Source organism: Tursiops truncatus, chromosome 9 (genome assembly GCF_011762595.2).
Source record: "Tursiops truncatus isolate mTurTru1 chromosome 9, mTurTru1.mat.Y, whole genome shotgun sequence".
Classification (NCBI taxonomy): Eukaryota; Metazoa; Chordata; class Mammalia; order Artiodactyla; family Delphinidae; genus Tursiops; species Tursiops truncatus.
The window spans coordinates 99,058,967-99,070,732 of record NC_047042.1 but is presented as its reverse complement, the minus strand read 5'-3'; the positions used below and the strand labels follow the sequence as shown (position 1 = coordinate 99,070,732).

Below are 11,766 nucleotides of genomic sequence, written 5' to 3'. Positions count from 1 at the left end.
GCCTTTATTAGAATGTCGGAGTTGGAATCATACAGTACGTAGCCTTTTCAGATGGCGTCTTTTACTTAGCAATATGCATTTAAGGTTCCTCCATGTCTTTTCATGGCTTCATAGCTCATTTCTTTTCTGTTTATTTATTTATTTTTAATTTTTATTATTGGCTGCGTTGGGTCTTTGGTGCTGCACGCAGGCTTTCTCTGGTTGCAGCGAGCGGGGGCTACTCTTTGTTGCGGTGCGCGGGCTTCTCATTGTGGTGGCTTCTCTTGTTGCAGAGCACGGGCTCTAGACGTGCGGGCTTCAGTAGTTGTGGCACACAGGCTCAGTAGTTGTGGCACGCAGGCTCAGTAGTTGTGGATCACGGGTTTAGTTGCTCCACGGCATGTGGGATCTTCCCGGGCCAGGGCTTGAACCCGTGTCCCCTGTATTGGCAGGCGGATTCTTAACCACTGTGCTACCAGGGAAACCCCTCATTTCTTTTCAATGTTGAATAATATTCCATTGACTGGATGTACCACAGTTTATTTATCCGTTTGCCTACTGAAGGACATCTTGGTTGCTTGCAAATTTTGGAGATCATGAATAAAGCTATTATAAATATTCATGTGCAGATTTTTGTATGGAGCTAAATAATATATTTTTAAATAAAGGGATGAGAAAGGAGGGCCTTCTAAGAATGATAGAAGCCATAAAGAAAATGTTTGTTAAAATTTCCAGACTGAGCAAAAAACTTATTGTAGCTAACCTAGATGAACAGCAGGGGGCAGTATCTGCAAGACATTCGACACCAATTGACAGTTCTCTCTTACTGAGCATATTGTCAATTTAAATTAGAGACACAAGTCTCAAACTTTCTTGACTCTTTTATTTTGTTTTATTTTATTACCTCCATGCCTATGGCAGAAGGAAGAAGTATCAGTGATCTCCTTTGGATCTGTCCAAGAAACCTTATGAGTATTTAGACTTGTTAGGAATTACTAGATTTCAATTTACATCTCACAATGAGGAAAAACATTATTATTATTATTTAGTTATTTTGTGGTATGCGGGCCTCTCACTGCCGCGGCATCTCCCGTTGCAGAGCACAGGCTCCGGACGTGCAGGCCCAGCGGCCATGGCTCACGGGCCCAGCCACTCCGCGGCACGTGGGATCCTTTTGGACCGGGGCATGAACCCGTGTCTCCTGCATTGGCAGGTGGACTCTCAACCACTGTGCCACCACGGAAGCCCTATTTTTTGAAATAAATTTATTATTTATTTATTTTTTGGCTGTGTTGGGTCTTCATTGCTGTGTGTGGACTTTCTCTAGTTGCGGTGAGAGGGGGCTACTCTTCGTTGCAGTGCATGGGCTTCTCATTGTGGTGGCTTCTCTTGTTGCGGAGCACAGGCTCTAGGGTGTATGACCTTCAGTAGTTGTGGCGCATGGGCTCAGCAGTTGTGGCTCGTGGACTGTAGAGCGCAGGCTCAGTAGTTGTGGCGCACGGGCTTTGTTGCTCCACGGTATGTGGGATCTTCCTGGACCGGGGCTTGAACTGTCCCCTGCACTGGCACGCAGATTCTTAACCACTGGGAAGTCACCAGGGAAGTCCCAGGAAACACATTATTAAATAAGACAACCATAATTCTACAAGCTTTGAGAGACCAATGGTTATTTTCACAGGGCAGAGCTACAGTTTTCGAGGACTGGATATCTCACAGACTCTGTTGCAGGAATAATATTTGCTGTTTTCCTCTGTAGCTGTAGGGGCAAAGGAACAATTTCCCTCCTTTTTTTTGCTGGTATTTCTTTCACCAACCATGAGAAGCACTTATGGTTTGAAGAGCCATCACTAGAATTCCAAGAGCTAACACTGAAGAAAAAGAGGAGTCCTGGATAGTCACAAAACTCTACACAAAGAAAGGAAAGGGGCAGAAAAGGAGTGTTAACCAGTGTTATATAGAGTAGGTAGTATTTTGCTTTCTTGAGTAATAAATAAAGGCCTTTCTTGAATCAACAAGAAAAATACATATAATTTAGCAGAAGAAATCAGCTAAGTATATGAAGAGGCTGTTTAGAGGAAAAAGCATACAACTGTCCCCAGTAGAAGGCAGCTCATCTCACCCTATGTAGTAGCTGAGGAAATTCCTGAAGACAGAACTAAGATGATTTTTTTCAGTGATTAATTTGCATTTTTTCTAATGCACAGAAAGTAGCCGGTCAGGATCCACAGTCTATGGTGTGGGGTCATGAGTATTAGCCTCAGTAGCTCAAGACAAGTAAAAGGACAGGTTTACCTCAACCGTGCAGAACTCACGTGGCAGGTGTGGATCTGATATCGTTGAGCAATGTCTTGTGTACCAGGTATTTACAAACTATGTGCTGAGATGACTGTACAGGTTGACTTCGTGCATAGAAGTATTCACGATAAACCAGTTGAGAGCTGGTAAATGTTTAGCACAAAGAGTTATTTTTGTTTTAGAGGAGTTGATTTTTTAACCTTCTTTCCCCTACCCACCCCCCCCCACCCAACTAAAATGAGACAGCAGAGGGATTTCTAGCTAGCAAAGACAAAAAATGTCTTCTGTACGTTAAAAGCATGCCTTTCTGTCCTCTACAGCAGGAGGGCGTGTGTCCACCTCATTCAGTGTAATAGCTATTATTGTTTGAAAAGTTAAAATGACAGTATCAATATGGGAGAATATTTTGTAAGTCAGGCATGGCTTTCATGGCAAATGTGAAATGCGGGTGTTATCTGCATTATAAACGCCCCCCCCTCTAAGCAAAGAACCAAGAATTACTTGCAGCTCAATGTCCTGATTATAGCTGTTTCTCAACTTATAGTTCTGAACCCAGATGTGCAAGTAATGGTTCAAACTCTGCCCCCTTCACTCTAAGGATGTCTCCAGAGAGGTGCTTCAGCCCCTGCAACCCAGGGGCCCCCAGCAGGGCCTCTGCACAGAAGCAGAGGAAGAACATTAACCAGGGCAGTGGAGACGCCATGGCGCCCCTATCCTCTTAAGTGCCTGTCACTTTGCCTAAATCGCACTGTGGGTGGGGTCGGATGTGTCCCTGGCTTCTGTGGAAATGCAAGTCCACCTAGGTGGAGAAACCTACCAAACTTTGTTTCCTCCTCAGGTCAAAGCATGGGTGACTTGAGAGCAGGGCATTTGACAGAGAAACAAGAAGGGGGGCCAGAGCCATAGAAGGTCTCAAGCAGGATGCCTGCCTTGAGTTCAGCCTTCACTGCCATCTGGAATTACATATAAGAAGCTATCTTTATGCAGGAGACAGAAATGGTGGGCGTGGGAGATGCGAGTTGGGCCAGTGAAGGGCGGCGGATGCTTGGTTTGGGATGCAGCTGTGCCCCAGATGTTCATTGGCTTCCCCGGGTCTCCAGACTAACTCAGGCAGAGACCTTGTTCTGCACAAAAGCCTTACAGAGATGCGGTGGGGAGAAGGAAATGGAACTGTTTTTAAAAAGAAAACAAAACCAAGACAAACCAAAAAAGAAAACCCTCTTCCTCTGGCGTCTCCGAGGGCTTTTGAGTCACTCTCTGAGGATAGCTTGGTGAGGAAACTCACACATTGTCCTTTTCCTGCCCCGGGGGACGCAGTCTTTCTCTCTCTCTCTCTCTCTCTCTGGCAGGTAGAATTGGTGGCCAGGTTTTTTCATCTGCCACTCCTCTTATGTTTTTGTGAAGAGACTAGAAGCCAATGAGAGAGGCTGCCTGGGAGAGGAGGGAAGATTGCAGCAAGATCGTCTGAGAACTTGCAGAACTTTCCAGGACCTACCAGGTAACAGGGCTTGTTCGTCTCTCTACCTCTCTCTTTCCCCTTCCCTCCCTCTCCTTCTCCCTCTCTGTGCAGTTCTCCCAGTAACAATCTGTGTCAATCTGCACACGTGATCTTTCTAAGCCTGAGTTTCATCATTCCTAAATTATCAGGGTCAGGAATTACATACCTTAAAGCCCCAAATAACTGCAAACAGAAAATGTAGTACTATATTTTTCAGAACCTAAAATTTTGAACAGGATGAGCTCAGAGAGTAGCCCTTTGGTGATACTAGCTTGCTTATTTCTCGCGTTTGTGCAAAAGTGTATTCACATAGGCACCCACATCTGGGTGCACCTATAGAGTTCTCTGCACGTTGCTGGGTGAGGGAGGATGGTCTGACCCTCCTCCCTGCAACCTGCTCCCAGAAGTCATAGGATGCCCTTTGAAGAACAGGCTGAAAACTGGCCTTGCGATTTTAATCTGACTTGATGTCTGTTGCTTGTCTCTGTTGCATACACCGCTCAACTCGAAGGCAAGTTTCTGTTTTCAAGAGGGAAAAAGATTTCAGGAGCAGGACGTGCTTTATTTCTGAGAAATAAAACATGTGCTTTGGTAAACACGTGCTTTACCGCTTGGGTAAAACACGTGCTTTATTTCTGAGAAAGACATACAATTTATTGTTTTGAAAAATGATTTAACCTGCTCACTGACCAGGATGGAGTTACGAGGGCGTTATCCCTGGAGGATTACCCTGCCTGGCACCCTTTAACAGCGACGGTGTCTCACCATGGCATCTTGTTTATGATTCCTAATCGGTGTGTCACCTTCTCCAACCCTCTCCCGTGGGGCCAGTAGGGAGGAGATCCTGAATACTTTTGGCAAATGAGAGTGAGATAATCTGCCTGGGTTTTGGCCCATTTCAGGCCAGTTTCAGCCCATTTCACAATTTTGCCAAGGGTGCCTCTACCTTTCCTGTCCCCACGTGCTCCTTTCAGCCCTGCCCAGTGGAGACATCGCAGGAAGTGGGGCTTCCCAAGGGTGGTACAAGGAATCACCTTCTTTCCCTGTCTTTGGAAGGAGCTGTTCTCTAAACTGGTCCAACCGTCCTCCAAGTGTAGGGAGAGAAGTGTCTAGCAAAGTCAGGTATTCAGTAACATTTTCAATGAGTGGATGGAAGGATGATGGCTCTGCAGTGAGGTTGATGGCCAAGAGGAAGCACGATGATGGTGATGTCGGGAGGGGACTAATGTGGTGACAAGGGCACAGGGATCTGCAGGGAACAGAGCAGGGGAGGGTGTGCAGCTGGGACCCGGTGGCAGCCTTCTGGCCAGAGGTGTGGCCGTTTGGATTAGAGAGGGAAAAAAAATCCTCACAAAATAATTGAGAAAGATGGTTCTTGAGAAGGGGCTCCTTTTTTCACTTCTCCTTCTGCTCAGGCTAGACTCAGAGAGAGCAGGAATTTAAGCCTCTCATCCTTGTTCCAAGATGGCTGGCTACCAGTCGCTTGGCCATACACATCACGTGAGTAGCGCTGCTTGACCCGTTCCCGAGGGTCTGAGGGGCAGCCAGAGGGGAACATCCCTCCCAGCACACAGGGCAGGTGGCACACTCTGGTCCTGCCTGCACTCCCAATTGGCCGGGAGACACCGTGAAGGGGTTGCCATCTCTCTCGGATATCCCTTCAACCCCCAGTCCTGGCTGCAGGTGGCTTCACGTCGCTGCTGTATTCCTCATATATAAAAGACGTGGACAGTGTTACCTGATTTCTCTGAGTCCAGGCATATCAGCTCCAGCCCCCCTCCAGCTCCCCCTTCTGCAGCTCTTTCAGCATCACCTTCTCTGCCCCTTAACATTCATCCAATCACTTACCTGGTACCAGCCTGGTGTCCTCAGATGCTTGGGAGCCCCTCCTTGCTGGTCCTCTCTGGAGACCACCATTCAAGATGATCCAAGGGCAGTACATGAGAAAACAGAGGACCTTGGCTTCAAGGTCATCAGCACAGAAAATAAGCTGATATCTAAAAAACACCTGTGTCCCCATGTGCCCCCCCTATGCAATCACATCTTTTAAAAACTCCTCCCTGTAGACTTCGTGCTTGAAGAGATCCAGCCAAAGGTGAGAATTATTTTCAGGTTTGCTCCTTTTCCAAATTTCAACAGAGAGAGTTAGCTGGATCGATGTATCAGTTTTCTCCAGAAAAAACAGAACCAATAGGATGTACGTATGAAGAAATCTATTTGAAGGATTGGCTCACGCATTTATGGGGGCTGGTAGGTCCCAAACTGGCAGGCTGGAAACTCAGGCAGGAGCTGATGTTGAAGTCTTGAGGCCGAATTCTCTTTTGGCTTGAAAATACCATTAGAACGAATTACAAGATATTACCGGGAAACTGTCTGATAGAGGCTGAATTTTGACATTCAAATTAAAATAATTCCCAAGTTATTTATTTACTAAATTATTTTCCCTTCAAAGGTAATCACTGTGGCCAGTTTCAGAGGTGGAGGGGCTAGATAACATCCTATATGGTGTGATTCCAAGGAGCGTGGAGGAAATCTACTTATTCCAAAAAGTAGTTTTTTTCGGTTCACCTGTCCCAGATGCTGAAATTCCACAATTAGAGATTCATTCTTTAGCATTAACTGCTTGGGCCTTAGAAAATACTCTAAAACTTGGCACACAGTGAGGTCCTGATGCAGTTTTGGGAAGGGTCGTGAAGTTCTTTGCCAATAGTGAAGCTTGAGTAGTCATTCTTGGGTGGGGCCTGAGTGGCCCCACTCGCTGAGCACAGGAAGTAGGAAGTAGGAAGAAAGACAAAGATCAAGAAAAAGGCATATGGGGTACAATGAAAGAAGGAGAGTGGACTGGAGAGAGATGCCCCTGAGGTAGCTACTGGTCAGAGACTATTTGAGTTGAGAATATGGAAGCATAGATCTTTGGTAACATAAGAGCTGGTCTGAGCCTAACAGATCAGGTCTTCCCTCCGTTTACCGGACGTATGCTCCACCCCACTGCCCACCTGGGGTCACGACAATCTCCTACTCCTGGCGCGACCAACCCGTCCTGGTTTGCCTGGGGCTCTCCCAGTTTCAACACTGAAGTTCCTTTGATCAGGGGATCCTCTCAGTCCTGGGCAAACTGGGATGATTCGTGACCCTCTCTACCACCATCACCATGGAAACTCAGGGAAGAACGTCTTTTGTGAGTTTACCCAAGGCGAAACTTTGCGAGGCAATCTTGAGTTTGGGTGCCAGGACTGAGACCCTGAAGACAGAGAGCCAGGAAGCCAGGATATGACCAACTTCCTTAGTTGGTCTTCTGGGTGGACAGCACGTTTTCAGTGCATCCTGTTAGCAGCTAAATCCAGGTGGTGGGAAACCACGTGCGGTGCTCTTGCGTTGGGACTGCCTATATACTCTTCGTGAGGAAGTTCAGTCTAGTGCCAAGAAAGGCTGAGGGTCAGCAGCCCTGGGTTTTAGTCTCGGCTCATCCATTAAAGTATGTGTGACCTTCAGTAGTTGTTTTCTTCTCCCTTCAATCTCCTCATCTATAAAATGTGGTGTTTTGTGTCGGATGCCACATCCGACTCGAGTATGAACAATCTCTGCCTGTTTTCCATCTAGAACAAAATGGAGGGGCTTCAGAAGGGTGGAGAAGACACGTGCATCAAAGGTAAGATCTGGTGGAGCCCTGCCCAACACCTGGGGACCATGAACTCAGCATTGGGTCAGCAAACTTCCCACCTGTAGGGAAAGGTACAAGACTAGAGTCACCTCAAAACAAAGAAAATGCATATCCCCCAAGAAATAGAACTTATTAGGCTATCTGCTGTCATGCTCTCCTTAGTGAGGGTAAGTTCTTTCAGATAAAACCCTGCCATCTTGTAAAACAGAGACCAGGCAGGGATGGGAGGAGATGAAAGTATGCGACTAACAATTAATTCAGTGGTTGCAGGAAGCTCTGAGCATCAGAAGGCCTTCAGGGTGGGAACTGAACAGGGAGAATGTTCTGGAAAGGGTGGAAAAGTTCAGCATCCCAAAAGGAGCGCTCCTAAGGACTTTGGCCAGCTGGGATGATTTATTCCACCAACCCTGCATGACTTCCCTTTATTCTCTACCTAAGAATATTTACTCTGAGCCCAGCCCTGTCGTGGGAAAAGAGAGTGTGATAGCCTGATTGATCCAGGGACGCTATTTCTTCTAGGTCTTTTCCTTTTTATCTTTCCTTCTCTTCCTCCTAAAAAGGCATTTATTACTCTCTTTGTCAGTTCAGGCTGCTAAAACAAACACCACAGACTGGGTGGTAATCAGCAAATGTTAATTTCTCACTGATCTGGAGGCTGGGAGGTCCAAGGTCCAGGTGTGGTAGAGCTGGTGTCTGGGGAGAACACTCTTCCGGGTTGCTGTGTCCTCATCTGGGGGAAAGAGAGTTCTAGTCTCTTTCTTTTCTTAGAAGGACGCTAATTCCATCATGGAGTTCCATCCTCGCGCCCTCATCTAGGCCTCAGCACTCCCCAAAGACCCAACTTCCAGACCCATCACATTGACGAATAGGGTTTCAGCACATGATTTTGGGGGGACACATTCAGCCCATGGCAATGGCGCATGAACTTTCCGTGTGCTCTGACAGGTGGAGGAGAAGAGAGCTCAAATGCAGGATCATTTTGGTTGCGGATCATCCTGGTGGGCAAAACAGGCAGCGGGAAGAGCGCCACCGGGAACAGCGTCCTCTGCCAGCCAGTGTTTGAGTCCAGGCTGGCGGCCCACTCGGTGACCAGGAAGTGTCAGGGCGCAACGGGCACGTGGGATGGGAGGAGCGTCCTGGTGGTGGACACGCCCCCCATCTTTGAGGCGAGGGCCCAGGACCAAGAGGCGTACGAGAACATCGGGGACTGCTACCTGCTCTCGGCCCCGGGGCCTCACGTGCTGCTGCTGGTGACCCAGCTGGGGCGCTTCACAGAGCAGGACGTGGTGGCCGTGACCAGGGTGAAGGAGGTCTTTGGGGCGAGAGCCCTGAGACACACGGTCATCCTCTTCACCCACAAGGAGGACTTGGGGGACGGATCCTTGCATGACTACGTAGCAGACACAGACAACGTCAGGCTGAGGGCCCTGGTCCGGGAGTGCGGGCACAGGTACTGCGCCTTCAGCAACCGGGCCTCCGGGGACGAGCAGAGGAAGCAGCTGGCCGAGCTGATGGCCGTGGTCGAGGGGCTGGAGAGGGAGCTCCAGGGCGCCTACCTCAGCAACGACCTCTTCTTTGATGCACAGCGGCTCCAGCAGGGCGGGGGCGACCCCCATGGAGAAGGTCACGTGCGCTACCTGGCCAAGGTGCGGTCGCATATTGCAAAGCAAAAGCAAGACCTGAGAGAGGCCCAGAGAAACGGCGCCTTCAAGGCGCTCCTGCGAGTCAAGCGCTGGGCCGTCGTGCACGATGCTCTTTGTGTTTGTCTTGTCTGGGGCAGCGTACTTTTCCTTCTTATTCTGCTGGTCATCTGGTATCATCTTTAATTCTCCTCCGTCTCATCTGTTTGTCAGAGGCTTTTCTAAAGTATCACCTCAAGGATTCTTTGTTCATTTCAGAAATAAATTCTGTTGGTCTGCAGAGGACATGGTTTGTCACCTCCGTGGCTCCCATCTTCCTTGTAGGTTTCTGGCTCGGTTCATGCCTCCACCAGTCCCTCGGTGAAGCCACGTGCCTCAGAGGAAGATGACGATGGCTCAGTTCGAGGGTTGCCTGGCTGGTCTGTATACAATCTCATTTTCTTTGTAGTGAGCAGCTCAGGCACAGGCCTGAGACCCAATTCAGGCCAATGGGAAGTGAGAAAAAGTCTGCAGAGCTGGGGCCAGGTTTCTGCTTGCCCAGGAAAGACCCCCAGAGAGAGACAGTCTCTTCCTCCTCTGAGCATTGTTGGACCTGAGTGTAATGCTTGGAATGACAGCAGCCGTGGGGCTACCGACCTGAGGTTGAAGCCAAGCAGAATGATGGAGTCAGCCCGAGCCACTGACTCCACCGCCTTGAAGCTTGCACCGTCTCTGGGTTTCCAGTATGTCAGCCAATAAATTCCCTTATTGCTTAAGCTACTGGAGTTTGGGGTCTCTTTTATCTGCATTTGAAAACATTTGAACTAGTGAAGCGTTCTCCATATCCTTTAAAAAAAATCCTTAAATCTATCAGAACTTCCCTGTTTTCATGCTTCCTGTGAGTAAGTGAATCGAGACTAAGTAAACGAATTTCTCTTTTCTTGTTCCCAGTATCAGGAAGGACCTCCCTCTACAGCCAAATTTCCTGCTTAGAGTAGACATTCACTGAATCCTGAAGAAAGTGAAAAATCCCTAGAGTCGTATTATTTTGGAAATGACAAAAGGAGGGGGCAGAGTAAATGGGACGATCCCGAGGGGGGTCTTTTCCATGCTTCGTTTATCCTTTGAGGGAGAAACAGAGCCACATTTGAACACTTTCCAAGGAGTTACTTTGGCGAACATTCACGTGTGAGCACAGGCTGAGCAAAACCCTTTCTCCTTCTCTGCAGTAAAGTATCCTTGGGTTAACCCTCCGGCTTTATTCCTCTTGGAAATCAACAAAGGTGGAATGTCGTCCGGATCACTGGGCAACGCTGCTCCTGGGGAAAGAGATGACTTCCTGGTGCGGGGAGGCCTGGGAATGGACCATCTACACGCCTGGAGGGAGACCATCCTCCTGCAGCCCTGCTCTCTAATACTTTCTTGGGCCGAGTTCCTGCCTGGTAGGGATGCCTTCCCTGGAGGGAGGATGAGACCGCCCCGCCCAGAGGGCTTCAAGGACGGCACAACCAGCTCCAAAGTCTGCCTTCCTCTGCGCAGCCCACTCTCCCTCTGAGGGTCCGGGACAGTGCAGGGAGCCACAGTCACAGGCAGGCAAGACGGAAACCTGGCTCCCTCCCGACCTTGCTGCTAGTGCCCACACTGTGTCAGTTCCACCCCGTCGGTGTCGCCCCTCCGCGTTCTCTCCTCTCCTTCCCCACGCCTCGTGTTAGGGCGCAGACTCTGATGGCCAAGATGGAATCCTTTTCTTCTGAATGGTATCCTTTGTTCTCAGGCTTACGCTTATTTAGTCCAATGGCCACATTGCTGCAGCATGGTCTTCCTAAAATTCCTAATTTGCTTAAAAGCCTCGGGGAGGTAGCCCTTGAACCCTGGGGGTGACGCCCAGGGCCCCGCCCAGCCAGGTGCCTCCCTGCATCCCTCCTACCAGGATGCTCATTCCCCTCGTTGAGCGTGGGCTCCCTCCTCCTGAGTGAGTCCCGGGAGGGAGGGGCCGGCACATTCCTAGAAGCCCAGCCCTGGCTAGGTTGCCTCTGCCCACCCCCCAACCCCACCCCCACCCCCCCTCTGAGCCCGCCCCCTCCTTCTGGCTGACGCATTTCTCTCATACGCATTTTTATATGCCTTTATCCCCCTACCGCGCTGAGCATAGAGCCCAACACTCAGTGCTCACAAGGGTGTTGGTGGAGCGGGACTGAATGAAGACAAGGAAGGGAGAGACCGAGTTAGGTCGGACCGTTTGGAAACACTGCATTGAGGAGGGGGTCCTTGGTCTGAGAACGCAAGAGTGTCTTGGGGTTTCAAGAGTTTGTGGAGCTCAGACATAGCACTCCTTGCACGAGATTGGAATCAGTTATGGGGTAGCGCTGTAGAGACCAACACGCACCTTAGAACCAGTGGAGGTTTGCAGAATGACGCTTGGGCATCACAGTCAAGTTCCTGAGATTCTAGCGTATTCATCACTTGCCCATCCAGTCACAGGCTGCCTGGGACGACTGCGGGTCTCCCCTACAGGGTACGAAGCAGGGGCTGGGGGCGGCGGCTATCCCAAAGGAGCAGCTCAGAGGGGCCGCACAGGGCCCTCCTCTTCGGATTTCCTGTTTCCACTGACTTCGTGACTTCCGCTCGGATTTCACGCCAATGTCTGCCCTCTTCTCTTTGCTACCACTGAAATGGGCAACGCCACCCTTTCCCCAAATTTCTGCAGGTATCAC

The 11,766-nt window shown here is 49.4% G+C and overlaps 1 protein-coding gene across 1 annotated transcript; it reads left to right on the top strand.

The window, feature by feature from the left end:
* Positions 1-3,428: 3,428 nt before the first annotated feature.
* On the top strand, positions 3,429-9,828 carry LOC101334891 (GTPase IMAP family member 5). The gene is made up of 4 exons (XM_019933954.3): positions 3,429-3,545; positions 3,679-3,772; positions 7,373-7,421; positions 8,379-9,828. Exons 3-4 carry the CDS (start codon positions 7,379-7,381, stop codon positions 9,257-9,259), a joined length of 924 nt encoding a protein of 307 aa, XP_019789513.1. The 5' UTR covers positions 3,429-3,545; positions 3,679-3,772; positions 7,373-7,378; the 3' UTR covers positions 9,260-9,828.
* Positions 9,829-11,766: the final 1,938 nt, after the last annotated feature.